At 39.6% G+C, this 26,221-nt stretch overlaps 1 protein-coding gene across 1 annotated transcript; it reads left to right on the top strand.

Moving 5' to 3' along the window:
* The first annotated feature begins 385 nt into the window (after positions 1–385).
* On the top strand, positions 386–26,201 carry LMLN (leishmanolysin like peptidase). Its single transcript, XM_037912149.2, has 17 exons — positions 386–640; positions 1,856–1,953; positions 2,037–2,067; positions 2,473–2,555; positions 2,817–2,934; positions 3,925–4,103; positions 6,708–6,813; positions 7,037–7,131; positions 10,382–10,499; positions 11,952–12,059; positions 13,603–13,679; positions 14,414–14,524; positions 15,616–15,748; positions 16,738–16,897; positions 18,636–18,766; positions 19,843–20,053; positions 21,787–26,201. The coding sequence occupies exons 1-17, from the start codon at positions 494–496 to the stop codon at positions 21,885–21,887; spliced, it is 2,007 nt and encodes a 668-aa protein (XP_037768077.1). The 5' UTR covers positions 386–493; the 3' UTR covers positions 21,888–26,201.
* Positions 26,202–26,221: the final 20 nt, after the last annotated feature.

Raw genomic sequence — 26,221 nt, 5'->3', positions numbered from 1 at the left:
CACAGCCCAGCCTGGACTACCCACCCCACCTGAGCCGAGCCCAGCCCAGCCTGGACTACCCACCCCACCTGAGCCGAGCCCAGCCCAGCCTGGACTACCCACCCCACCCGAGCCGAGCCGAGCCCAGCCCAGCCTGGACTACCCACCTCACCTGAACCCAGCCCAGCCTGGACTACCCACCTCACCTGAACCCAGCCCAGCCCGGACTACCCACCTCACCCGAGCCGAGCCGAGCCGAGCCCAGCCCAGCCTGGACTACCCACCTCACCTGAACCCAGCCCAGCCCAGCCCGGACTACTCACCTCACCTGAGCCGAGCCCAGCCCCCAAGAGCAGCGATTTGCTCCTGCTTCTAGCCCGCCCCTTGGGTGTCACCCCTAGGAGCCAATCAGGCGCTTCTCTCGGCCGGAAGCCGTCTCCTCCTCCTCCTCCCGGTTGGCTGCTTGGGGCGGAACGTGCTGCCACTCACTCGCTCCATCAAGACACAGCGGAAGATGGCGGCCGAGCCCCCCAGCCGAGACCGGGTGCCGTACGCTCGGCCGCCGCTCTCCGCCCTCGCCGCTGCGCTGCTCCTGCTGGGCTGCAGCCCGGCCCCCGCCGCCGCCTCCAGCTGTCACCATGGCGTTTCCAGCGGCGGAGAGGTGAGGGGGTCTGCGGGGCTCGGCGGGCGGCCCTGGGGAGGGCTCTGAGTGGGGCAGGGGGTTTGAGGTGATTGCGTGACGCGTGGGGCCCCAGGCGGGGCGGGGTAGTGCGCGTGCCCTCTGTGTCACGGGCGGGGGCGCCAGCGGGGCGTGGAGTGTCCTGTGCGTAATGGGCGGGGTATGGGGTGCCCTCTGCATGGGGGGTAGGGGTGGGGCTGGGGTGCCCTGTGTGTAATGGGTTGGGAGGGGTATGGAGTGCCAGCGGGGCTTGGGTGCTCTCTGCGTACAGGGTGGGGATGGGGCAGGGAGTGGGTATGGGGTAGTGCCCTCTCTGTAATGGGTAGCAGAAAGGTGAGGCGTGGGAAGGGGTATGGGGTGCCCTCTCTGTAATGGTTGGGTAAGGGATGGGATCAGGGGGTATCGGAGCAGCCTGGATAAAGGGAGCATGGGTGGCATGGGGCAAGGAGGATTGGTCGAAGGGTGGGAGAAGTGGGGACTAGGCTACCATGGTATCTGGGTGGGTTTTATAGAGATCTGTGTTAGGAGTCAGGTAGTGGAAGGATGTTAGAATGTAATGGTGCTCCAGTGAGAGATCTCAGTAATGCTAGAACCAGCTGCTATGAAAAATGGCTTTGCTGAAGCTCTGTGGAGTAAACTCAAACTAAAGCAAACAGATGGCAGATAATGAGATCATTCCAGTTGCAAAGAAAACGGCTTATTTGATATGGCATTCCAGGTTTAAATGCTTTGGTCATAATCCTGTTACTTCTAGGCCTGATTCTTGCTGAAGACATTTGAGGCAGCTACCTGGAACTTAAATCAGAAATTCAAGAGAGTAAATGTAAATAGACAGTCAGGGCTTCTGCTGCCGTCAAAATTATATGTTTAGCCACTTCTGAAACTGTCTTTTAAAAATTCAGACTATTTTAGTCAATATATAACTAATCCAAGTAAGAGGAGATAAGGGGTGTGTGTGTCTATGTGGAAGTAAATACATTGACTTTTGGGATGCTGTCCAGAGTACTGAGTGATCTCTGATTAGGAAGGTGAGTATTATTATTATTTTCATTTTATTTTAAATCAAGAGCCTTTCAATATGAAAAGCTCTTGATTTAAAATAAATTTTGTAATTCAGAATTTTTAAATACCTGTCAGTTTAAAAAAAATTGTAAATATAATTTGTCAAATCAAGTTCTCTGCTCCTGTTTTTACCAGGTTGTCTACAAAGTTTATCTTAAGGAAAATCATGTTCTCAAGAGAAATGTTGATCAAAAACTGAGAATTAAGACTATATATGACAGAAGTGTCGAAGAGTAAGTATAGTGGTATTTTTCTGTAGTTTTGAAATGTAAAAATATATTATCTATATCAAAAGGTTTCCTTTTTTTTTTTGTAGTTTGCTCCTTGAGAAACGACACCTTATAAAGGTATGTTTCACTTGTTTCCCCTTTCTGTTTGGGAATGTTATGTATGGCATTCCGCTGTCCCAAAAGCTATTCCACAATGTGCTGTACATCAGTTATCTGCTATTCTTTACTCCAAAAATGTCTGGTTTCTAGTGGCACTTTGTGTATAGTTTATAAAGCACTTTGGGATCGTTCAGAGTAACTATATATTACTGTCAATATTATTGCTGAGACTGCAGTGCCATACAGTGGCTTAGCTGCACTTAAGACTTCAGCAAGTCTTCATGTCATGCCATCCGTTCTTCTTCTGTGCCTTCATGTTTAGCAAATGTCCTGTAATGGGAGAGTTAGTGCTCCTAGGATGCATTTGTACTTGTATTGCAACAAGGAGCCCATTGTTTGTATTTTTGTTTTCGTTAAATTTAGAACAAACTTTTCCCCCAAGCTATTTCTTATTTGGAGAAGACTTTTCAAGTCCGCAAACCAACAGGTACTATTTCACTAAGCAGGTGAGTGAAGGTTTGTTTACTGTTTACTATGTTGATATTTAAAATAGTTTGAGTGAACTTTAATATAAATGTGGAACAATGTCTTTTTTTTCCACTACAGTGTAACAGTAACCTCTTGCAAGTAATATTTCTCATACTAAAACCTTACACAGTAATATTGTAGCATCTGTTTATTTCAGTATCTTTAGCTGCCATGAATTATTTTACAGCTTGCCTTTTCACTTATAAAATAATTTTGACTTTAATCTAAATTAATTGAAGGCAATGTGCAACAAACCAGTATTTAAGGAAGAAAGATGACCCTCATAGATATTGCCGAGGAGCCTGTGCAGAACACACAAGATGTGGCCCAGTTATAGTTCCCGAGGAACACTTACAGGTAGTTCAAACCAAGTGACATTTACTTAGCATTCTAAATTTTATGGTTTGTGAAGATTACTAATAAAGTTAATATTAATATGTTTGACCTTTTCTATGTAGCTTTTACTTGTGGGAGGTGATCAGATTTGAGCAATAAGACACAATACAATCTGAGGCAATAGCAGAGTTTCTCTGATTATATTATAGAGCCAAAAGTCAAGTGAAGCAATCCTTACAAAAATAGCTGTAATTGCATTACAGTGCATTGGTGTGGAGCGTGTGTCAAAATTATGCAATATAAATGTTACAAATACTAAGGAAAATAGATTCAGAAAGGACATTGTTGAATATTAAGTCCCAGATATTACCTGAGTTCTAAAGCCATTTCATAATACCACTTATTCAGTGTGTCCAATTTTCTAGAATTAATTTGCCATCATAGGGTCCAGTTGTGAAGTTTTTACTCATTCAAATCTTCTATTGAAGTCATGTTGACTCATTTTCGATTCATACTAAAACACATGATTAGCACTTCTCTTACTTGCTCTGATCATTGTAGCTTTACACCCTTGATAACATTTTTCAAATGTTTTGTGTAGCACTTTTACTTAGTTTATTTTTAAATTCGTTGAAATTTCATTAAAATGAATTGAGGGACACACTTAATGAAATGCAGTCAGAACCTCTAGTGATAAGTGTGCCTCAATTTTTGGATGTCCAAGTTGGAGACACCATGAAAAGGTCTGACTCTGAAAGTGCTGATCACCACCTTTTTAGTACACTTCGTATTGGGCACCACTCAAACTGAGGAATCAAAATCACTAATCACTTTTTAAAACTTTGACCCAAGTGTATTCACCCAGTCCACAACAGGGATTCTAATCTTTACTTGGCTTAAAAGAACAAATATTTGTGATTGGCTTTAATATTGACATATTACATTTCTAAGGATTTAAGTTATTTAGGCTAATTATTTCATCTCTTTCCCATTTTAATTGCATTATCATAGCAATGTAGGGAATGTAGTGAAAATGAATGGCATTGTGGACCTGCTGGTTTACCAGACCAAGAAGGAGTTCGAGATGCCGATTTTGTACTTTATGTTAGTGCTCTTACTACTGAAAGATGTGGTCAGGAAAATATTATTGCGTATGCAGCCTACTGCCAACTGGAAGCAGAAATGGACAGGTAAAAATTCATTCCAGGCTAACTTTTACTGAGTAATTTTTTCAGGTCTTTGCATTCACTGCAGAAATCACTAGATTTGTCTGTTCTGCTGAGTGTAATGGGTTGTTGGTTTACGTCTTATGTTCCTAAAATCTCATGCTTCAAGGCTTTAGCTGGTCACCTGCACGGGCCTAGAAGGGACTTCCCCAGTGTATTCTGGGTTTTTGCACTGAAGCATCAGAGATGGTCACAGCTGGAGGTGGGACACTGGATGTGGTGGGCTGGTGCCCCAATGTAGCTCTGAGCATTCTCTCTCTCAGCTGTTCAACTGGCTGATTCTTGCTCATGTGCTTATGGTCTAACTGATCACCATATGTAGGTTTGGGAAGGAATTTTCCCTCAGGTCAGATTGTCAGTGACCTTGGGGGTTAGCAATTTCCTTTGCAGCAGGGGTGCGGGTCACTTGTGGGATTATCTGGGTGTATATCATTTAATCAGTTCCCTGCCATTGCAGGGACCTCAGGCATTGGTTCACCTCAGTCCCTCTTATTTGCCTATGGCACAACAGTCCAGTCTCCTGTGACTTGTAATACTTAGGTCTAATTTTGGTTGTTGAGTTTAGCGTGTGAGTGCTGGATGATGTTGGTGGCCTGTATTATACAGAAGTTCAGACTAGGTCAATGGCTCTCAACCTTTCCAGACTACTGTACCCCTTTCAGGAGTCTGATTTACACCTCACTTAAAATCTACTTGCTTACAAAATCAAACATAAAAACATAAGTGTCACAGCACACTATTACTGATCTTTCTAATTTTTACCACATAATTGTAAAATAAATCAATTGGAATATAAATACTGTATTTACATTTCAGTGTATAGTATATAGAGCAGTATAAATAAGTCATTGTCTGTATGAAATTTTAGTTTGTACTGACTCCGCTGGTGCTTTTTATGTAGCCTGTTGTAAAACTAAGCAAATATATAGATGAGTCGATGTACCCCCGGAAGACCTCTGTGTACCCCCAGGGGTACTTGTACCCTTGGTTGAGAACCGCTGGACTAGATGACCCAGTGATCTCTTCTGGCCTTAAACTCTAGGACTCCACTACAGTGGAACATGGTAGTTCAGACAGGTTACATGTTAAGAACTAAAACATTCATTCTCATGTCTCTCCTTGACACAGTGTACTTTGAGATTTTGCAAAACAATATTTTGCTTTAAATATTTTTCAAGTACAAATTATGCCAACAGGAATATTTTCAGTATTTATTAAAATAAACTGAACTTTATTAATGCGCGCGCACACACACACACCAAACTACACTAAACCCAGAGAAGCTGGGACATAACTGAGTCAAAGCTAAACCTCCTTCCTTAATACGCATACTGTATAAAGCTTCCATTGAAGTAAATGGCAAAACTTCTACTAATTTAAATGGGAGTAGGATTGGGCCCCTTCTCTGCCGAATACATGCACCTTGATCTTGCAATTGTATCCATTATCACCTATGTGGAGCCTCATGGAAGTTGACCTGAGTGATGCACTTTGTCTTAAATCTCCATGCAGACAACTAGCTCCCACTCCTCTGCTGCTGCATGAAGTTTTACAAGCTTAAGCAGAGCGAAAATCTCTTTATTTTAAAATAGATCGGGGTTTTCAAACTGGGGGTCATAAGGTGGTTACAGGGGGTCATGAGCTGTCAGCTCCATGGGGCTGACAGCTCAGAGCCCCCATTAAATTAAATTACCCCCCCCCCCATTTTTAATTTATAAAGGGGGTCACACTCTGAGGCTTGATGTGTGAAAGAGGTCACCGATACATAAAGTTTGAAAACCAATGCCCTAGAGCTCCTGGGTGTGGGTAGAAAAGAGGTCTATGTTTCTGCTGCAACAAGTCAGTTTTTAAGAACAAATACTGGCCTTGTGGGACATAGTTCTGCAGTAAAGTAGTAGCTTGACCTAATTTTTAATTTTATTTTTAAATAGTGTGTGGGAGGGGGGAATTTATTTTGGGGGGTCAAGTAAGGGAGCTGAAATAATACTCCTTACCCTCCTTTTGAGGTTTTAAGAGATAGCTGGTTGTCTTTGTTTTCTCTCTCTTATTATGGCTATAAAACAGAAGGTTTGTAATGGAAATGGACTGACTGACCCTAAGCTTCAGTTGTGCAGTGTCTGCTGCTAGATTGGAATGCTTTTATTCGATGAGTTAACTCCGTGGTTTTCAACCTGTGATCCACTGACACCTGTGGGCCCACAGCCTGTCTGATTTCCAAAGGTGTCCACACTTTCATTCGAAATCTTGTAAGCATCCACAGATGAAATAAAGGTTGAAAACCATTGGGTTAACTTATTGACCTCCAATAATTACACACTTTTTGCATGCTGTGTTTTAGTGTGTGTGTGCGCGCACACGTACTATTGCTGGTAATCTATCTATTCAGGAAAAACATTACATGGAAGGACTTATCTCCAAAAGAGGGTGAAAAGTTATTTGCATTAAATCAGATAAGTGTTTTTTAGGTTTAATTTGTTACCTTCATATTTAATGTGATTTTTTTTTTTTAAGTTGCCCAGTATTTAATCAAAATCCAATTTATAAAACAAAGCAATGTTTGTCTTCCAGGCCAGTAGCAGGATATGCTAATTTGTGTCCAAATATGATTTCTACTCAAGCTCAGGAATTTATTGGCATGCTCTCTACAGTGAAACATGAAATTATTCATGCACTGGTAAGACTTGATATTTTAACGTGTCATTTCCTTACGTTCTCCCAGCTAGTTTATATAAAAAGGAATGCACTTAGTTTGCGTCTTTCAACATCTGTGCTAATTGCCTTCAGGTATAATATTCTCAACATATATTTTGGGGGTTGTATATTGGTCTCTTAATGGCTTTTAGTATTCTAGATGAATTAGTATTGTCTAAATATGATTTTTATTTACCTTTTTGAAGGGTTTCTCTGCTGGTCTGTTTGCATTTTATCATGATGATGATGGAAATCCTTTGACAGCAAGATATGCAGATGGGCTCCCACCTTTTAATGACAGGTATATTTTTAAATCCTTGAATCCCCTTGGTTTAACTTGACAGTGTCCTTTCATTTTTGCAAGAATATATTCTGGCTGTCAGCTTCTTGAAAGTCAGAGTTGTTTCCTTTGCAGAAATGTTCTTTCTCTTCACACTCAAACATTAGTTTCATTTTTTGTAGAGTTGTTTCATTTGTGGCATTATGCTTTTTTGTGTTTAAATATAATTTTATATACATGCACAAATACAAACCACCCCACCAAACATGGGGGAAAAAGGTCAGATTTAGGATGTTAATTACAGTGCTACCTGCACCTTTGCCTCCATTGGTGGTCTGTCTGGGTGCACTCCCTCAGGTGTCAGGCCTCATGCCTCCACCTATTTCAGAGTAGAGTTTTACAGTTCTCCCACTCTTAGATTGGGCGTTGGGCTACAGTACACTGTGTATTAACCATTCTTATCTGAATTCAGCCAAACCTGCAGGGGTATCTGTTGTGCCATTCTTCCCTTTGGGAGTCTATGACTAGTGTACACAGTGATTGGGCATCCTCCTTAAATCAAAGTATTGTTTGCTTTAGCAGTAGGAACAAAGAATTTAGAACAGTGGTCCTTAAACTGAGGGGCATGCCCTCCAGAGGGGGGCGCAGAGGAACGTTCGGGGGGTGGGGCCTGGGCCAGCCCTCACGGGGCATGGGGAAGGCTTGCCACTCACCTCTGCCACAGCCGTGGCTCTCAGCTTTGGCTTCGCTCCCATCCCCAGCCTTGGCCCCTGGCTGTGGCTCCGCTCTCGGTCCCAGTCCCAGCCTCGTTTCCTTTTCCCCGTCTGTGCCCCCGCCCCAAGCTGGGGCCCCACTCTTGGCTTGGTTGGGGGGCGGGCAGGCAGGGGTAAGGTGGGACAGACGGTGAAAAGTTTGGGGACCACTGATATAGAGAAAAAGGATTGTAAAACAATAAATAGTCTATAGGCAGTGGGATGTCTGTGTGTTTGTCTGGTTCCCCGGAACTACTCCCTTTTCTGAGAGCATTCCTTTTTAAACCAGCCAGAGTTCTTTTGACCTGCTGTGTTCCCAGCCTTTTCCTGTCCTGGGATTGTCTCTTAACTCTCAAGGCTTTGCTGAGAAGTTGCGTATCTTGAGCCATTCTTTCTCTTTGGCTTGTGTTTCCCCACAGCCTCCCATTAAACCAAAATATTCATACTATAAACAGCCCAGTAACCAGGTCAATATACAGTATTCATAAACTATGAAAGAGCAACTCCAAATTAGTCATATAGGGTCTATTGAATCTGGCAGCATAACTTCAGCTTTATTTCCCCCATTCCTCTACACTATACGTAATGCTAAGTAGCAGTAATGCCTACAATTAAACTGTGCTGATTAAACATTGACAGAATCCTATCAATTTTTCTTAAACTGACCACTTCACCTGCTAGCGATTCTAGGGCAATCTATTCAAACTTGGGGATTCTGAATATATGAAATCTTCCTAGACTGCAAAGAGTTGGAGGTCCTGTCATAATGAAATGGGACTTTGTCTTCATTTTTCAATAAGATCTCAAATTTGACCTAAACCTTAATCTGCAGTAATTTGGTCAGTTTTCCTGTCTGTTCCTTAACTGGTACCACCAATAGTTAGTTAACTAAGGGCCTTCCTCTCATTGAAATACTACGGTAGAATACAGCAGTTGTTCATAACTCTGCGGTATTATTATTCTGTGTGTTCAGTAATGGACAACTATTGTATAATATTGTAGGTTATCCTGCAGTCCTCTCAGGTCTTGCCTCTGAGGTCTGCATGATCCGTCACTGTGGATCAGTTCAGTGGTGTACTTAAACATACACCTAACTTTAAGCACGTAAGTAATCTTACTGAAATCAGTGGTACTATATTCATGATTAAATTTAGGCATATGCTTAATTACCTTTCTGAATCAGGGTTTATTCTTCATATATATCTTATATCGAGTAAACTCAATCACAATGATGTATCATATGTCAAATGTCCTTGTAATTTAATTTACTCAGTATAAGATGTCCATCTTGCAAGGTTTTTAAATATAGAATCACAGAACTGGAAGGGACCTCGAGAGGTCATCTAGTCCAGTCCCCTGCACTCATGGCGGGGGATGTTTCTAGACCATCCCTGACAGGTGTTTGTCCAACCTGCTCCTAAAAATCCCCAATGATGGCGATTCCACAACTTCCCCAGGCAATTTATTCCAGTGCTTAACCACTCTGACAGTTCAGAAGTTTTTCCTAAACTGCACTTGCTGCGTTTTAAGCCCATTGCTTCTTGTCCTATCCTCAGAGGTTAAGAACAACCTTTTTTTCCTCCCTCCTCCTTGTAACAACCTTTTATGTACTTGAAAACTGTCACCATGTCCCCTCTCAGTCTTCTCTTCTCCAGACTAAACAAACCCAATTTTTTCAATCTTCCCTCAAAGATTTTCTAGACCTTTAATCATTTTTGTTGCTCTTCTCGGGACTTTCTCCAATTTGTCCACATCTTTCCTGAAATGTGGTGCCCAGAAGTGGACACAGTACTACAGTTGAGGCCTAATCAGCATGGAGTAGAGCGGAAGAATTACTTCTCGTGTCTTGCTTACAATACTCCTGCTAATGCATCCCAGAATTATGTTTGCTTTTTTTGCAACAGTGTAACACTGACTCATATTTAGTTTGTGATCCACTATGACCCCCAAATCCCTTTCCTCAGTATTCCTTCCTAGGCAGTCATTTCCCATTTTGTATGTGTGCAATATGTAATGGCACTATGTAGGATGATTTCTGCATGCCTATAAATCTCATTTACTAATTTAAAAAAATCACAAAACACTTTCCTGTCTTTCAGTTAATTTAGATATTTTCAGTATAAATAAACAGTTTTGCAAGTGTTTTTTCCCTTTTAGTAGTAAAAACTCATTCCTTCATGCAATTTCTGCAAGTGAAAGTTCTTAGCTTTTTATATTCTTTCCTGATATGTACAATATATTTTTATTAGTGCATAATAATTCTGAAAATACCTCTTTAGTAAACTTCTTCAGTTTGGCTTATTACAAAATGTGAATTAGACTTACAACTTGGAAAATATTACTAAGGAGGAAAGTTGCCGAGTTAAACTACTTCATTTTCAATAAGGAATTAGAGTACATATTAAAAGGATACTGAGCACTGTTCCTTTATGGAAGGTAATGTTCAATTTTGGAGTGCAGCCTAGGTTTATTGCTTAGATTCTGGTAAAACATCTCTAATTAAAACACTCTCCTTACAGTCTAGGTTTGTATCAATGGAGCAACAAGGTTGTTGATAAAGCAGTTAGGTTATGGGATATACGAGGTAATAGGATGCTGCGCCATGACGTATTTCTTCTGGTAACACCTCGAGTAGTTGTAAGTACTGATTATCTTAAACTTCTTTCACACTGTATCTGCCCTGATTACCATCAGATACTTGAACTTCAGTCATTACTATCTTGTTGATAACAAAAATGTTAATTTACTGAAAACTAAAAAGAGAAGAATTCTTGACCACATAACCTGGTTTGGGTCAAACTTTAAAGAAAATCATACTCCTAGTTAATTGAGGGATATTTAAATAAAATGGAAAACAGTTAATTGGCCTTGAGGTGTAAGGGGAGAAATAATTGAAATGCGAAGAGAAAATTTAGGGCTTGGGTAGAGATACCATGAAGGATAGAGCAGAAAATTAAAGCAGATTTGTAGTGATTAAATGGACCATCCTACTCACATCTTGTTTCCATAAAGTCTGATCCTGAGGCTTTGATCACTCTCAATTGCTATTGACTTAAGTGGTAAGGCCCTTAATCCTTTCTCTGTTCAATATTCATCTTTTTTTCGTATGACCCGTATACCTTTTCCTTTCCCATTTAAATACTACTTGTTTCCATGTTTTCCTAATTCCGCCTTTAATGAAGTGTCAGAGTTGAAAAATTTAATCATACCTTTCCTCTTGTTTTAGAAAGTATTCAAAAACATTTGAGACCCTTTCTACTCAATGCTCCCTCCACCCCACTCTCTCTGTCTTTCCTCTCAAATTTTAACTTTTTAATTTTAAGGAATTTGAGGACAGAAACCAATCAATAAGTGAAACAGAACTACAGTACTTTCACCCAAACATTAATTTTGGTATTATAGGCTATTTGCAGAAATTCTAGTCTAACCTTTACTTTCAGGAAATTGAACTAACTATTTGTAGTCCAACTCTTAAAGCTATATTTAAAGCTGTGCTACTAACTATAGTAAGGGGCTTCTGCTCATCCTGGTTACTGTCATATTGTGTGGTGGGAGCTGGGAGGGCAGGCCACAAATCTTAGACAAGATTGTGATGCCGGTTGGCTAATAGCGGTATGTTTTGATTTTTCTCATGGAAAATTCCACCAGAATCTCTTTCTTCTCATGGAAAATTTTGATTTTGAGAGAACCTCATTTTCTAATGTGAAAATGTTTTGTTCAGAATTTCTTGAGCATACCTAATTGTGAAGGGGGGCTATTTGAGGAAGCTTATTTTCTGTGAAACATTGTTTTCAGATGATCCTGATATAAACTTGGAATAAGTAAGTAGTATGTATGTTACTTATTAGTGGCTAACAGCCAGATTGCTGGATTCGGTACTGGGAGACTCACTAGCTTGTTAGAGCTTCAATAAGGAGAAGTCCTTCTGCATTCAAAGGAAAATAGCAGACTGTGGTAAAAGGAGGACATTAAAATGGTTCTTTTAAAAAAAAAAAAAAAAAAAAAAAAAACTTTAATCAAGAAGTGCATATCTGAGTTTGTTTCTCAGTATTTTTAGAATGGGGTTGTAACACCAGTTCTGTTTTGTAGGAAGAAGCTCGGAAACATTTTGACTGTCCAATTCTAGAGGGAATGGAGCTTGAAAATCAAGGTGGCATGGGTACAAAGCTCAATCACTGGGAAAAGCGATTGTTGGAGGTTAGTGCTGGTAAATAATTCTAAATATACCTATCTTATCACTAAAGGGGATAAAAATGTAGATTTTCAATTTTTCAAGTGTATCCGTAGATCTATTGGAAACCCACCGGTGTTAAACTTAACTGAAATACATTGCAAATAAGTAAACTGTGCACATTAAACCTCTATTCATTCCCAAACAGGTCTCATACCATTCTCCAAACCCTTAATTCTCAAGGTTCACCAGTTCCTAGAAAGACAGTATCAAATGATAAACAATTGGAGGTTCACTTTTCTATAGTTGTTTACCTATCTTCCACAATTTGCCCTGTAGAGTTTATTAGTGTAATACAGCTATACAGTGATCCTAGTTTAATTTGTTTTATATACTTCTGTACCAACTAGTCTCTTCATAAGAAAACTACATTTATAAGGGCACTCCTTGAAGTTGATCTTTGTTTACTAAGTGATTGTATCTGGGGGAGAGGGGAGTGGAACTTCCTTTGAGCCAACTTATCTTTTTGTCATCCCCTCTCCTTCTACCTTTTTGTCTCAAATCCTGGAGCGTGCAGTTTAATCACTACCTTGACTTCATAAAATCATAGAAATGTAGGGCTGGAAGGCACCTTGTGAGGTCATCTAGCCCTTCCCCCTACGTTAGGGTAGGATTAAATATATCTAGACATCCTTGACAGGTGTTTATCTAACCCAGTGGTCTCCAAACTATGGGGCATGGCCCCCTTAAGGGGGTGCAGAGGAACATTCTGGGGGGCACAGCGGGGCCTGGGCCAGCCCCCACAGGAGGTGGGGAGGGAGTGCTGCTCAGTCCTGTTTTGCCCCTAGCTTTCCTTCAGCTGTGGCCCCGCACTCAGCCCCAGCGTCAGCCCCTTACCGCAGCCCAGCCGTTACCCCAGCTGCCGGCCCCCACTGTGGCCCGGCCCTGGCTCCATCCCTGGCTCCAGCTCCAGACCCGCCCCCCAGCTGTGGCCCCAGTCTCAGCCCCCTTACCCCTGTCCACATGTCCTCACTCCCACAGGAGCCACGGGCCAGGCATGACCCTGAAAAGTTTGGGGACCACTGGTCTAACTTGTTTCTAAAAACCTAGCAGGGGGATCCACATCTTCCCCAAGTAACCTGTTTCAGTGCTCATCTGTATTTCCATGATCCCCTCCAGTCTGGCTTTTGCCATCTCCACTGTGCAGAAATTCCTCTGAACAAGGCAATTGACTTTCTCTCACTAAGACAGTGGTCATTTAGCCTATTGGATTGTTCCTTTTATAGTACAAATGTTAGTGACCTCGTAGTCATGGGTAAAGCCACAATATCAAATCAGTGTTGTGGAGGTAAGCAATAAGGGAACACATTTCGATTTCAAGATTTCCTAGGGAAGTTGGTAAGAAAAAATTAAACGTTTTTGGAAAATACTTTAGTGTCTCTTAACTTGCAGTGAAATTTTATCTTTATGGAGAAATAACTTTTTAAACTACTTGTCAGGGAAAATGTGCTCTGAAAACACTATGAATCACTTTTCAGAAGCTTCCTAACAGTTACTGGTAATTTTCAGAATGAGGCAATGACTGGATCCCACACACAGAACAGGGTCTTCTCCCGGATTACCTTAGCATTAATGGAGGATACAGGGTAAGAGTGAAAAGACCAAATGTTGTTAGTCTTCAATTTCAGACCTGTGTGTTTTCAAGTTATAAACAGTGAAAGTATTGTGGAGTTCATGCACTTAGAGATGTTGCAGTTGAATGAATACAACTTGCTTTATGTAAAAAGTTAATCAAGATATTTGGAATAGCACTATATTATCTTCATTTTTCTTCAGATGTCTCTTGAATGCTATCTATCATTACTCTGTCCATAAAGACTACACCCCCATGTGTATCTGGTTTGTATAATCAAATTATGCCTTTAGCGTAAAATTCTCCTTGAAAAGCCATATAGGAGATCTTCACTGTCATTCAGCTCTTCTTACAGGTATAGAATTTCCATTCCTGGAAGGAGGGCAGAATCCATCAAGATTTAACCTGTGGATATGAGAGCAGAATTTCCCCTTCATATATGTAAGCCCTTTGGGCAATTAAATTTTTTTGGCATGTTTTATCCATTGTACAATGCCAGATGTGCATCTCTTGCTGAATAAATGATGACTACATTAATAAATAAGACAAGTTTTTGCTTTAATTCACTATCTGTAAAGTCAGAAGGAAATATTCATATCAGTTATAGAAGTATACACAAGGGGACATAATTTCCTTGTTCATTCACTGAAAATTTTAATGTAGGTTAAAGTTTTTTGAACTGTCTTCTGCTGATGGGTCAGAAAACCAGTTTCTCAATTGTATTTCCATTTCACAATATCTTTACAGCTGGTATAAAGCCAATTACAGCATGGCAGAGAAATTAGACTGGGGACGTGATAAAGGCTGTGACTTTGTGATGAAAAGCTGTAAATTTTGGATTGACCAAAAGAAAGAGAAGTAAGAACATACTATTTTTTAAACGCAGTGTTCATGTTCATCTGTATGTTTGTCTTCTCTCATATTATAAACTTTTTGAAATATGTGGCTGTTTAGTGGTGTGAGCCAAAAGTCCGATGAACTATCCCACTCATCGCAACGCGTGGTAGCTTTTAAATCAGAAGAGAGTTCAATTTTAGCTGCAACAAAATTTCCAGTCTGTCTCACCAGAGTGCTACAAAATCATTTGACTTGCAACAGAGGACAGATGGCCTTGACAATAAGTATCCTCTGTAGATGTTCCCTGCTTCCCTTTAGCATGTATCTCAATATGATGCTTTGGAACCTGCTGAATTTGCAGTTATTGCAGGGTGCTTTTTCAGTGTTCATCTACATCTTTCTCTTCTGTTGTGTAGACCATGAACTCGCTTTTATTAGGTTATGCAAGATTAATAGTTTGGCTTCCAGCACTAATATCCTTGCTTTTACTGTCTTTAATTTTTTTACATCTAATCTTGAAAAGTGGCCATGCTATTACTTTGTCTCCATTGAATTGGAAGTACAATTTATAGTACTCTTAGAAGTCTAAATATCTGATGCATCTGCAACAATGAAAAGTGGGTTAAAGTCCTCTTCAGAATCAGGCCTACTTTGTGTTTAGTTCTAATAGTATTTTAAATACTCCTTGGAGCTCATTGCTCTGACCCATGGGGGCATACCTCGCTACACTTTGTATTAGCAGGCCTTCTCAAATTTTTAATCTTTTCACCTGCTTAAAAATTTGTAAAGACAATAGCAAATTTCACATGCTTAAAAATGTGAAGACAATAGCAAAAAATTAGACCTTCTAGTTGAGTAAGTGCATCCTAGATGAAAGACTTTTATTTAGAGAATATTGTGTTGGTAAACATATGGATGCGTTTCCCATGACATTCAAGACCAATCAAATGGCAATAATGAGCTTGGCAGCCAACCAAGAGACCAGTGCCCAACACATGATGGACCATATGAGGGGTGGAAAAGAGACACCAGGCCTTATAGAATTGCCTAGCAAAAGCAATTGATGTAAATATGATCTCATTCAACTAAGATTTTCTTTCCTCTTTTTGAAGGAGGCAATCGGTGAGCCCATACTGTGACACTCTGAGGAGTAATCCACTGCAGTTAACTTGTAGACAGGACCAAAAGGCAGTAGCAGTGTGCAATTTACAGAAATTCCCAAAGCAGTTACCTCAGGAGTATCAGGTATGATGCATCTTACTCCACGGAACAGCTCAAATTATTTTTGTTACTTAGGTCAGGGGTTCTCAAATTTCATTGCACCGTGACCCCCTTCTGACAGCAAAAGTTACTACACGACCCCATGAGGGGGGACTGAAGCCTGAGCCCTGCTGCTCTGGGTAGAGGGGCCAAAGCTGACGCCTGAGGTCCTTTGCCCTGGGTGGGGGGACTAAAGCTGAAGCCTAAGGGCTTCAGCCTCAGGCAGGGGCCTTATAACCTGACCTCTGCTGTCCACCACTGAAGCCGAAGCCTGAGCCCCGCCGTCCATGGTGGTGGGCTCGGGCTTTGGCCCCAGGCCCCAGCAAGTCTAACGCCCGCCCTGGCAACCCCATTAAAATGGGGTAGCAACCCACTTTGGGGTCACAACCCACAGTTTGAGAACCGATGACTTAGGTGGTGCAAGAGGTAGTGATGACTTAGGGTGTAGCATTCTTTCCTCTGAGTTGGTACTGAACTAATATGTGAAGGGGATGTGTGTTGCTGAAAGTGCCCTATTTCAGAGAAGTACAAATGACATCATGACCATTTATGGTCATTAGAAATCTCATGTTGGTCTCTTTCGAAAGAACAATGATGTTAATCTGGCACTCTGACCAAATTCCGTCATAAGTCATTGCATGCTCCTACATAAATTTCCCTGGAAGATTTTCTATATATGGTATTTCCTCAATTCCTTACCTAAACTGCTGCCTGATATTGCTGTGCATTGCTAAAATAGTATGGTTTCACTCCGGAGGTGGCTATGATTTGGTAGGAAAAGTCATTTATCTCGTGTGTGCATATATGTGTATATATGTGCAGAGTTACTTAAAACAGACTCCTGTTACCAGTGCCTATGTGCAGCACCACTGATGTTAGAAATTTGTAATTATGATAGATTCAATAAAAGCTAAATATACACTTGTCCTTGTTGAACAAACTATTTCACTGCCTCCTTTTTTTTTCCCCCCCAGTACTTTGACAGTCTTAATGGAGTACCATCAGAAGATTTGCCTTATTATGGCGGCTCAGTAGAAATTGCTGACTATTGCCCCTTTAGTCAAGAATTTAGTTGGCATTTAAGTGGTGAATTTCAACGCAGCTCAGATTGTAGAATAAAGGAAAATCAGCCAGGTCAGTTTCCAGTGAAGTATATTTTCGAAGTGTCGTTCTTGTAGCAGAATTCACAAGGATGGTCTTATCTGGATGCCCACACATTTCCAGTTAAGAACATTCTTTAGAAAACAAGCTTCTTTGCTGTTTTCAGTCCACTTTCTATTGTCTTGTTTGTTCAACAGACCATTTTTTCCCTTCCTTTCTCCACTCCCGACACTTTCCTTTTAGTCTTCATTTTTCTTCATGTACAGATGGGGCAGGGTAAATTATATTGAACAGTTGCCATCTGATTCTCCTGCTGCACTCCTGCCTCATTTGATAGTCTGAATTTTTACACTGCTGAATTGAAGAAACAGATTGACAGAGCCAGAAGATTACCCAGAAGTCACCTACTACAGGACAGGTCCAACAAAGAAAATAACAGAACGCCACTAGCCATCATCTTCAGCCCTTAACTAAAACGTCTCTAACGGATCATCAAGGATCTACAACCTATCCTGAAGGACGACCCATCACTCTCACAGATCTTAGGAGACAGGCCAGTCCTTGCTTACAGACAGCCCCCCAACCTGAAGCAAATACTCACCAGCAACCACTAACCCAGGAACCTATCCTTGCAACAAAGCCCGTTGCCAACTGTGTCCACATATTTATTCAGGGGACACCATCACAGGGCCTAATCACATCAGCCACAATATCAGAGGCTCGTTCACCTGCACATCTGCCAATGTGATATATACCATCATGTGCCAGCAATGCCCCTCTGCCATGTACATTGGTCAAACTGGACAGTCTCTACGTAAAAGAATAAATGGACACAAATCAGATGTCAAGAATTATAACATTCAAAAACCAGTTGGAGAACACTTCAATCTCTCTGGTCACTCGATTACAGACCTAAAAGTGGCAATACTTCAACAAAAAAAACTTCAAAAACAGACTCCAACGAGAGACTGCTGAATGGGAATTAATTTGCAAACTGAATACATTTAACTTAGGCTTGAATAGAGACTGGGAGTGGATGGGTCATTACACAAAGTAAAACTATTTCCCCATGTTTATCCCCCACCCCCCACTGTTCCTCAGATGTTCTTGTCAACTGCTGGAAATGGCCCACCTTGATTATCACTACAAAAGGTCCCCACCCCTACCCCCCGCCCCCCCGCGCTCTCCTGTTGGTAATAGCTCACCTTAAGTGATCACTCTGGTTACAGTGTGTATGGTAACACCCATTGTTTCATGTTCTCTATGTATATAAATCTCCCCACTGTATTTTCCACTGAATGCATCCGATGAAGTGAGCTGTAGCTCACAAAAGCTTATGCTCAAATAAATTGGTTAGTCTCTAAGGTGCCACAAGTACTCCTTTCTTTTTACACTGCCAGTGACTCAGTGGCTTTACTGGGATGGTAAATTAGTACTACTAGTGTACAGTTTAGCTGGCAGGCATACATGTGCAGTCAGGTGGAAGACTTATTTAGTTTAATGTTAACAGAAGTTGATTTATTCCAGTGGATATTAAGCTGTTTCAGGTAGTATAATGTTCACAAATTGTGGAAATGGTGTCCTGGCATTTTAGTCTAACATCCTATGAGCAGTCTGAAGAGTTAGGTTTTCTTTTTGGTGTTTGTTGAAATTGCCCTATGGATCATTTACTACTTGAAGTTCATTTTCTTTACTAATTTACAGTAGGGGCTTGCTGATCATTTAACAAAGCTGAGTTAACTCTTCAAAAATGTGTTCCTCTTTCCTTCAGATCCTTTCAAAAACTATGGTGCAGAGAAATATGGACCAAACTCTGTGTGTCTCATTCAGAAATCAGCATTTGTCATGGCACAGTGCAGAAAAAAACTCTTTTACCCTGACTGGGGCAGTGGATGTTATCAGGTAAGGATGACATTTTAAATAAATTTAGAAACCGTTAAAAAAAAAAAAAATCACACCTTTTATAAAAACTCAGAATTTGTTTAAAAAATAGGTTAAGATTACTTAATATGACAAAAAGAAAAGGAGTACTTGTGGCACCTTAGAGACTAACCAATATATTTGAGCATGAGCTTTCGTGAGCTACAGCTCACTTCATCGGATGCATACGAAGTGAGCTGTAGCTCACGAAAGCTCATGCTCAAATACATTGGTTAGTCTCTAAGGTGCCACAAGTACTCCTTTTCTTTTTGCGAATACAGACTAACACGGCTGTTACTCTGAAACCTGTTAATATGACAAGCTGTTTTTGTTAAATAACCCAATAATTGTATGCGTGCTTTAAAAATAGCTTCCTAACAGGAACATGTAACTTAAACCATCCACTGGAAGTTTAATAAAAATAAATAAAAGTTAAAAAAAGATTGATGTTAAGAACATGGCTAGAGGACAGACATAGATGTTATAGTTATCTCTACCACAGACTTCCTATGAATGACTTGTCCAAGGTCGTCTTTGTGCCTCAGTTTCCCTAGCTGTAAAATAGGAATACTTATTTTTTTTGTTTTGTAATTTATATTGGGATGGCATCCTCACAGGATGTCTAGCTTAATTTGTTTTGTGAGTCCCACTGAGTTTAGGTGGAAGGCCCTGGATCTATGCAAGTTATTTTTCATAATGATTATCATCTCAGCTGTATTACTTAAAGAATGGGTTCAAAAATATTCTTGGCACAACTGAAAATGCACTTGTATAAAATCATTGGCAGTATGTAGATGATGATAGTAATTCTTAATTCAGTGGTTCAGTCAGTATAATTGCATAGAAGAATATGACCAAATCCTTGAAACAAATAGCAGATTAAAATAGTTAATTGCTAATTTTAGAACAATGTGGGTTTCCAGTTCATCTGTGCTGTCTCCAAGCCAGTTTGTGAACAAAATTATTTACTTATTAGAAGAATCTATAAACAAGTTTGGATAATAAACAGTGACTTATGTTTAAACATGACAGACCTAACTCGGTTTCTTTATTTTAAGGTTTCTTGTTCTCCCAAAGGGCTGAATGTTTGGGTCAAGGACACAGCATACTTGTGCAGCCGCTCAGGTCAAGTGTTAACTGTTAGCATTCAGATGAATGGATGGGTACATGCTGGAAATCTAATTTGTCCAGCTTGTTGGGACTTTTGTGATTCCTGTCCCCCTGAACGGGATCCTCCAGCTTCTAACATAACAAGGGCATTATCAATTGGTAGGTTGCCTTATGATTTGCTTATGTGAAATAAAGATAGGTAAAACATCTTAAAACTTCAGAGGATTTTGTCAGTTGTTGGAAAATATTAAGTGCTACAGGATTTCAGCATTATAACTATTCTTAAATAACTTGAATGGTTTGTACTTTGATTAATTAGATTGAAAATCGAAATGTAGACGTCTTTGTGGAAAAACTGTATTGACTGCCAAGTAAATCAAAATGGAGGGGCAAACCCTCCCTTCCTCTCTATTCCAAAGTCCTGAAAACTTTGAGAAGGAAGGGAGCAGAGCCAGAGTGGTGGTATATTAATACTGTGTGGTCATGTTTCTGCTGGTCTGGGGGATGGTTGGTTGGAAGAAATATGGCTGAGGAACAGCCACTTCATATGATATAATCTCTGGCAGTCCTCCCAGAGATGTCTCGGTAGCCTATGGAACTTCCAGTAGACCACGAGGCACTTGTGTGTTTGGAAGGTTATGACTCTCTCTTGGAACCTCTTATGGGCCTGGACTCCTGCTTGTAGTCCCCAGTGGGATGTTCAATTAACACTTTTGTAATTTCTCCTGTAAACTTGACTTTATGGGGATAAGATAACACAGAACATGTATAACCACTGTTTAGAGAGGTGGCTGCATGAGCATCATATGTTAATAACTGGTGGTCTTCCTTTACTGACTTGGAGCTTTCATTTTATAATAATTTGTTTTGCCTGGCTGCTTTCTAAAATGAAAGTTATTAACAGAAAATCACATAATTTACCTTATTCACACTAATGGTATATTACTTTCCCATAACTCCTAAAATGTTCTTTAGTCCTTAGATATGCTGCCCATATTCCAGCTTGGGTAACTACATTGTCTCTGTGAACCTGCCGTCTAGTCTCAGTTGAATATGCTATTTCTCTTCAACTCCTGTCCTTAAATTTCTATATAATTCTGTTGCAAATTGTTAAAACAGCTGTTTTTGTTCCATCCTGGAAGTGACGACATTTCAGTGGTTAGTGAAGGAACTAGTGTATAGTTTGTAAAAATTTTCTAGGATGAAAAGAATTATATAAATTAATATAAGGTAAATTAACTTGAGTTCTAGTATCTGCTTTAGGTTTAACATAGTGTATCCTGTATTCTTTGTGTATAGAGATTATTCAGAACAGATCTCTGAAACTGCTGGTTATGTTAGTATCACCTACCGTCTTATAAATCAATAGAAAAACATGCAGTGAGAACTTAGAGGGACAGGTATTTTTGCAAGCTCCCGCTTTCAGTTCCCCCTATTTTTCTTCCTGTTCTTTTCTTTACCTGAGTTCTGTGGTTTGGTTTTCAATGTTCTGCTTTTACGGCAATCTAAATCAGAATTATTCAGAAAACAAACTCTCTTGTGAAAGCCTGAGGCACTGTTAAAATGTTGATTCTATCCACTCCCACTTTTACCCCTCCTGCTCCTTTTCTTGCTGTGTTCAGCTATTTTCTGACCATTTTCCTAACTGCTAATCCTTAATCAGCTGTAGAAGCAATACAAAGCATGTCCTGTCCTAGGGGCTAATCATGTTGTTACTGCAGAGTTCCTAGCCATGGAAAGCTAATACCATTAACATAAACAGTATTTCAAATGACGTTTGTATGTTTTCATGCCTTTTTTTAACTGAAATTCATGCTTGTTAAATTGTTCGCTATTCTGTGTCTCAGGTGTGTGCATTTTGTAAACTGTATTATCTTTATATTTGACTTTAGATTTGTGCTCCTGTTCCTCCAGCCTGGTTGTAACTCTCTGGCTGTTGATGGCTAACTTGATCCCCTTGCTGGCAGGATTTCTTCTGTGTGTATGGAGTTAAGTGTGGGTAAAAAAGGTACTTACTCCAAGACTTCACCACCATGCTGCATTCGTCGGGTCAAGAGCGCTACCATAGTGCAACATCTTTGCAGACAGCAGTCTCACACTGAATGACTCCCTTTTGATCTATCTCACTACGGCTTGTAGCCAAGAAGGTGCTGACAACAGCAGCTAGCTTTTAAGAGGAGACAAAGTTTACTATATTTTCTCAATAAGTGCCAGTATTTTGTGAATTCAGACCTTTAATTTTAATAGTAACAACTTTTGAAGATCAAATGTGCTAGCTGCATTAGGCAACTGGCAACGCAATCATTAGTGATATACATGTGAAACCGTAAGAATGCTTCTTGGATTTTGTTTTGCTAAATCCTCTGTGTAAGTGGTAGAAGGGTGTTTGGTTGTTTGTTTGTTTTGTTTTTTTTAGCATCCTCAAACTGGAGATATACCTCAACGTTTCCGTAGTCAAAAGCCATGTAAAAAATCAGTTGCCATTGCTGCTAGGAACCTAGGCTGAAATGGGCTTTTACTAACTCTTGCCGTTTCAGCCACATGCAGAGAGAGAGAGAGGCGCACACACACAGACACATGCACAAACACACCCAATTGATATTCTGGCATTGCTTCCAAAATACTGTCCCGTACTTTGAAACTTATGATGAATTGATGGTATATTTTTCATGAAATTGGTTTCTTTACATTTATTGAAATATTTTAGGAGTCCCACTTCAGCTTTTTGAAGCCCATTCTCATTTAATGTGTGTCAGTTATATGAAAATTGATGCACTAAATATTTGAAACTTGCCAGGGTAACTTTAAGAAGGGGGAACACTGATGCACTTTTGATGGGGTGGTCAAAATATTTCACTTTACTACAGTAGTTTTTGTCCTTTACCTTCAATACCAGTGTTCAGATTGCAGGATTGGAGTGAGGTGGGTGGTGGTGGTTGTTTTTAGACACTTTATGGGTGTTCAGCAGTGAAGTAATGAAGAGTTCTATTCTGCATAGATAATGTGAACACACAACACCTGTACTCTAATTTGACTTTCCTTTGAGGGAAAAATAATAGTGATGGCAACTGTAGTAAACAAAGACAATGTTGACTATTTTTAGGCCAAAACAAGACTAATACACTAAGAAAACTATAGACTGGCTCTTCTGATGGACATGCGGCTGATCTCTAAAATGATACTGGATATGTGAAGATTTAAAATATTGCTATGAAAACAGCTGTTTTTTAAAACCAGTGCATACTGTGCTATAAAGAAGCACAGGTTAGCGGTGGACAAAATCTACTAGATTTAGGGAAATGTGTAGAACTTCTGTCTCTACAGGATGTCTGCTCCTGGGGACACTTAAAGATGCAAACTTGCCCATATTTGACCCCTTTGGACTTACAAATAAGTCTTGCTTGCCCTATTCAGTTTGTTCATGGTGATAGTTCTGATTCTCAGAAAACTGTTTCCATTACAGATGTGAGGGGGCAGGAGTGCCCAATGTTTCCAGAATATACCAAGACGAGGAGGATAAATATCTTTTTAACCTCCCTTTAAGTTGCTATAAGGCAATGGATTTGTCAGGGACTTGCTCCCTCTTTGCAAGGAAAAAACAGTGGAGATATGGAATAAAAACCCTTTGGTCACAGATGAACTTGTTCTTTAATAGGGAGAGTTTCCATTATGGTTATATGCATGTTAAAGAAAAATCTCTTTATATGGCTGCTGCATTTTTTTTAACATTATCCTTGTAAAAATAGGGTTTTTGTAATGTGGCCAATGTCACTGAACCCCCAATTTGCTACACAAGTTAAAACTGCCTTAAGGAATCACAACTGAGAATCCTTTGCATTGGGCTAGTTCCAAGTTATACACGCTGCTTTAAATTATATGAGGCCTAAATTAGCTTTAAATATGTGTGTTTTAAAAATTAAAATAAAATAAAATAAATAAATAAATAAAAATGAGGGATAAAATGTTTTAAACACATACAAATCTGGATTAAGACACTACAAATAATGAACAGACTGATACATTTTAATATATACACAATGCAATGATGGTGTGAAGTGGTTCCTTGAAAATGCATAATACTTTGAGAAGATTTCTTAGGCCCCAGAGGTTGATATTGTATCTTTTGTCTGTCGTGCAATAATAGAATTTAAGTAGCATCACTCAACAATGATGCTTTTTATACTTGAACATTTTTCTTGATTATTTTTTTCTTAATAATGTAAAATATTTGCACTGTCTCAACTTTCTGATTAACTTTATAGCTGTTAAGCATTTTTACCAGTGTTAATTTATTGCATTTGACACTTGATATCCTGATCTCCTGTCTGTACAAATGTGAAACTTGCTATCTTTGAATGAATAACCTTGTCTTCAACTGAACAGTTATCTATCCCAATTGCTTAGTCTTTTCTCTGAGAATTTTAGTGAAACATGTAAGGTGACTTGAAAAGTCAGTGCTTTCTTACATCTGAATTGTGTACTATATAGTAAGTGAAAGTGGCCATCATGCATTGTAGAGGGAGAACTCACCTACCTGTCAGAACTTCAAGGCAGACTTAACAGTACTCGCTGAGTAGCTGTTTTAATGTATCCGGTGAAGTAAAAATATAATTGCCTTAATAATCTGAGATTTCAGTCATGATTTCTGTGAGCACATGCAAGCAGTGAAGAATCCAGCTGTGAATGGTAGAATTGGAAGTGACTTCCTGATTTTTGTAGAAAAAATGTATTTGAACAGGTTAAATCAAACACTTGATATTTTTATATTAGTAAGCTAATGACAGGTAGCCCCATTGTAGTAACAATGTGATGGCTGATAGATGTAATGAGGTCACCTTAAGGTGAGAGTGAAGGCTGTCAATACAATGGAAATATCCCTTTCCATCTCAGAAGAAGTAATTGAATAAAACTGCCTACCTCAATTTTCTATACTGTCTTAAATTTAAATATTCAACATACTGTTAACTTCCAAATCTCAAGCTGAATAAGTAAAAACATCTCAGGTTTTTAAGAGCAGAATTAGAATAGGAAGCGTAAGCCATTTCAGAATATACAGCTGAAAGTCCTAGTTTAAACAATCATTTAGGCAGCCTTAAGTGTTGTCTACCTAACGAAATTGTCAGTGTTGTTTTTCTAAAATAACCTGCAGGAAGCTACTCTCGTTTCCTAGTTGCACTTATTCTGTGATGTACTTATTATTGCATCGTGTGTGTATTATTTCCAGCTTTCTTCCTGGACTAGCAAATAAGTTACTTGACTTGCTGTAGCTGTATTTTCTTGATTTATATAATATATAGAATATTTATTTTGTAAAATACTACGTGTTTGCTTATAGGGAAAAAAACTCTCATTTCTCAAAGGTGTTTCACAATTTTTTTCCTAGTTTTAATCTAAAATGGTAATGGAAAGTTCAGGTGACCTAGATTTGAGGAACACAATAGTGGCAGTGGTCTCAAAGAATTACAGGGAGAGAGGATAGTTCTTGGTCAGACAAATTGTATGCAATGAGCAAAATGCTCCAAACAGCCAGGCAGTTCTGTTACTTCAGTGTTCTGCTCTCCTAAATGAGCTGACTCCTGGGACTTCGGAGTCTGGATCCATTGCAGGAATCTAAGGAGAATTTTGCTCCAATGTCTTACTTGACTGTTGGTACAATGTAGTTTATCTTTTTGATGTGCACTAGTAAACTAGGAACAAATATCTAATCTAAAATCATGTGTCAACTGTCCTTATTTAGGAGGGACAGTGCCTATTTTCAAATATTTTTTGTCCTGAAATTTTTTCTACACTAATGTATCTCAGTGCAGCTGGAGAGGTATATGTTCGTTCTTCTCCAGTTCATATTTATGTCAAGTTGGTGAACTGTGGCTGAGCAGGATAAGGCCCTGACTCTGCAAAATGAGATGGATGGGATGTTGTGGGTGCAAGAGTCTGTATGTATATATCACTTTGCAAGGTTAGGGTTCGTGTGCATACACTGAGTGGTACGTTTGTGTGGTGTATATAGTATTGGGCCTATGTGTACAAATGTCACCTTTTTGAAAAATAAAGCTTATTCTGAAAAAAGAATTATTTTGGATGAGAACTGACTGTGACCTTGAGTATGTGTTTCCTATTTTAGTACAGAATATAAATATACAGTACGTTTTACAATGTTTGTTTTTGTGATTGGAATTGAGGATTAAGGGCTAACTTTTGTTTGTGCTGTTGCGAGTAGAAGTTTTTGTTTAAAAGTGTTAGGTACTGCCATCTTAAAATAATGAAACAAATCCTTGTACATCAATAAACACTTGTCTAGAAAATTGTATCTCAGTCTTGCCCTTCTCT

Source organism: Chelonia mydas, chromosome 11 (assembly GCF_015237465.2).
Source record: "Chelonia mydas isolate rCheMyd1 chromosome 11, rCheMyd1.pri.v2, whole genome shotgun sequence".
NCBI lineage: Eukaryota > Metazoa > Chordata > Testudines > Cheloniidae > Chelonia > Chelonia mydas.
The sequence above is the reverse complement of the archived record's forward strand: the minus strand, read 5'-3'. Positions and strand labels throughout refer to the sequence as shown.

Bases quoted from the DNA above. Each gene is read 5' to 3' on its own strand.
- LMLN (XM_037912149.2), top strand. From the start codon at position 494: ATGGCGGCCGAGCCCCCCAGCCGAGACCGGGTGCCGTACGCTCGGCCG. The intron at 2,935-3,924 runs GTAGTTCAAACC...GCATTATCATAG, and splicing joins TTCCCGAGGAACACTTACAG to CAATGTAGGGAATGTAGTGA. The intron at 18,767-19,842 runs GTAAGGATGACA...CTTTATTTTAAG, and splicing joins GGGGCAGTGGATGTTATCAG to GTTTCTTGTTCTCCCAAAGG.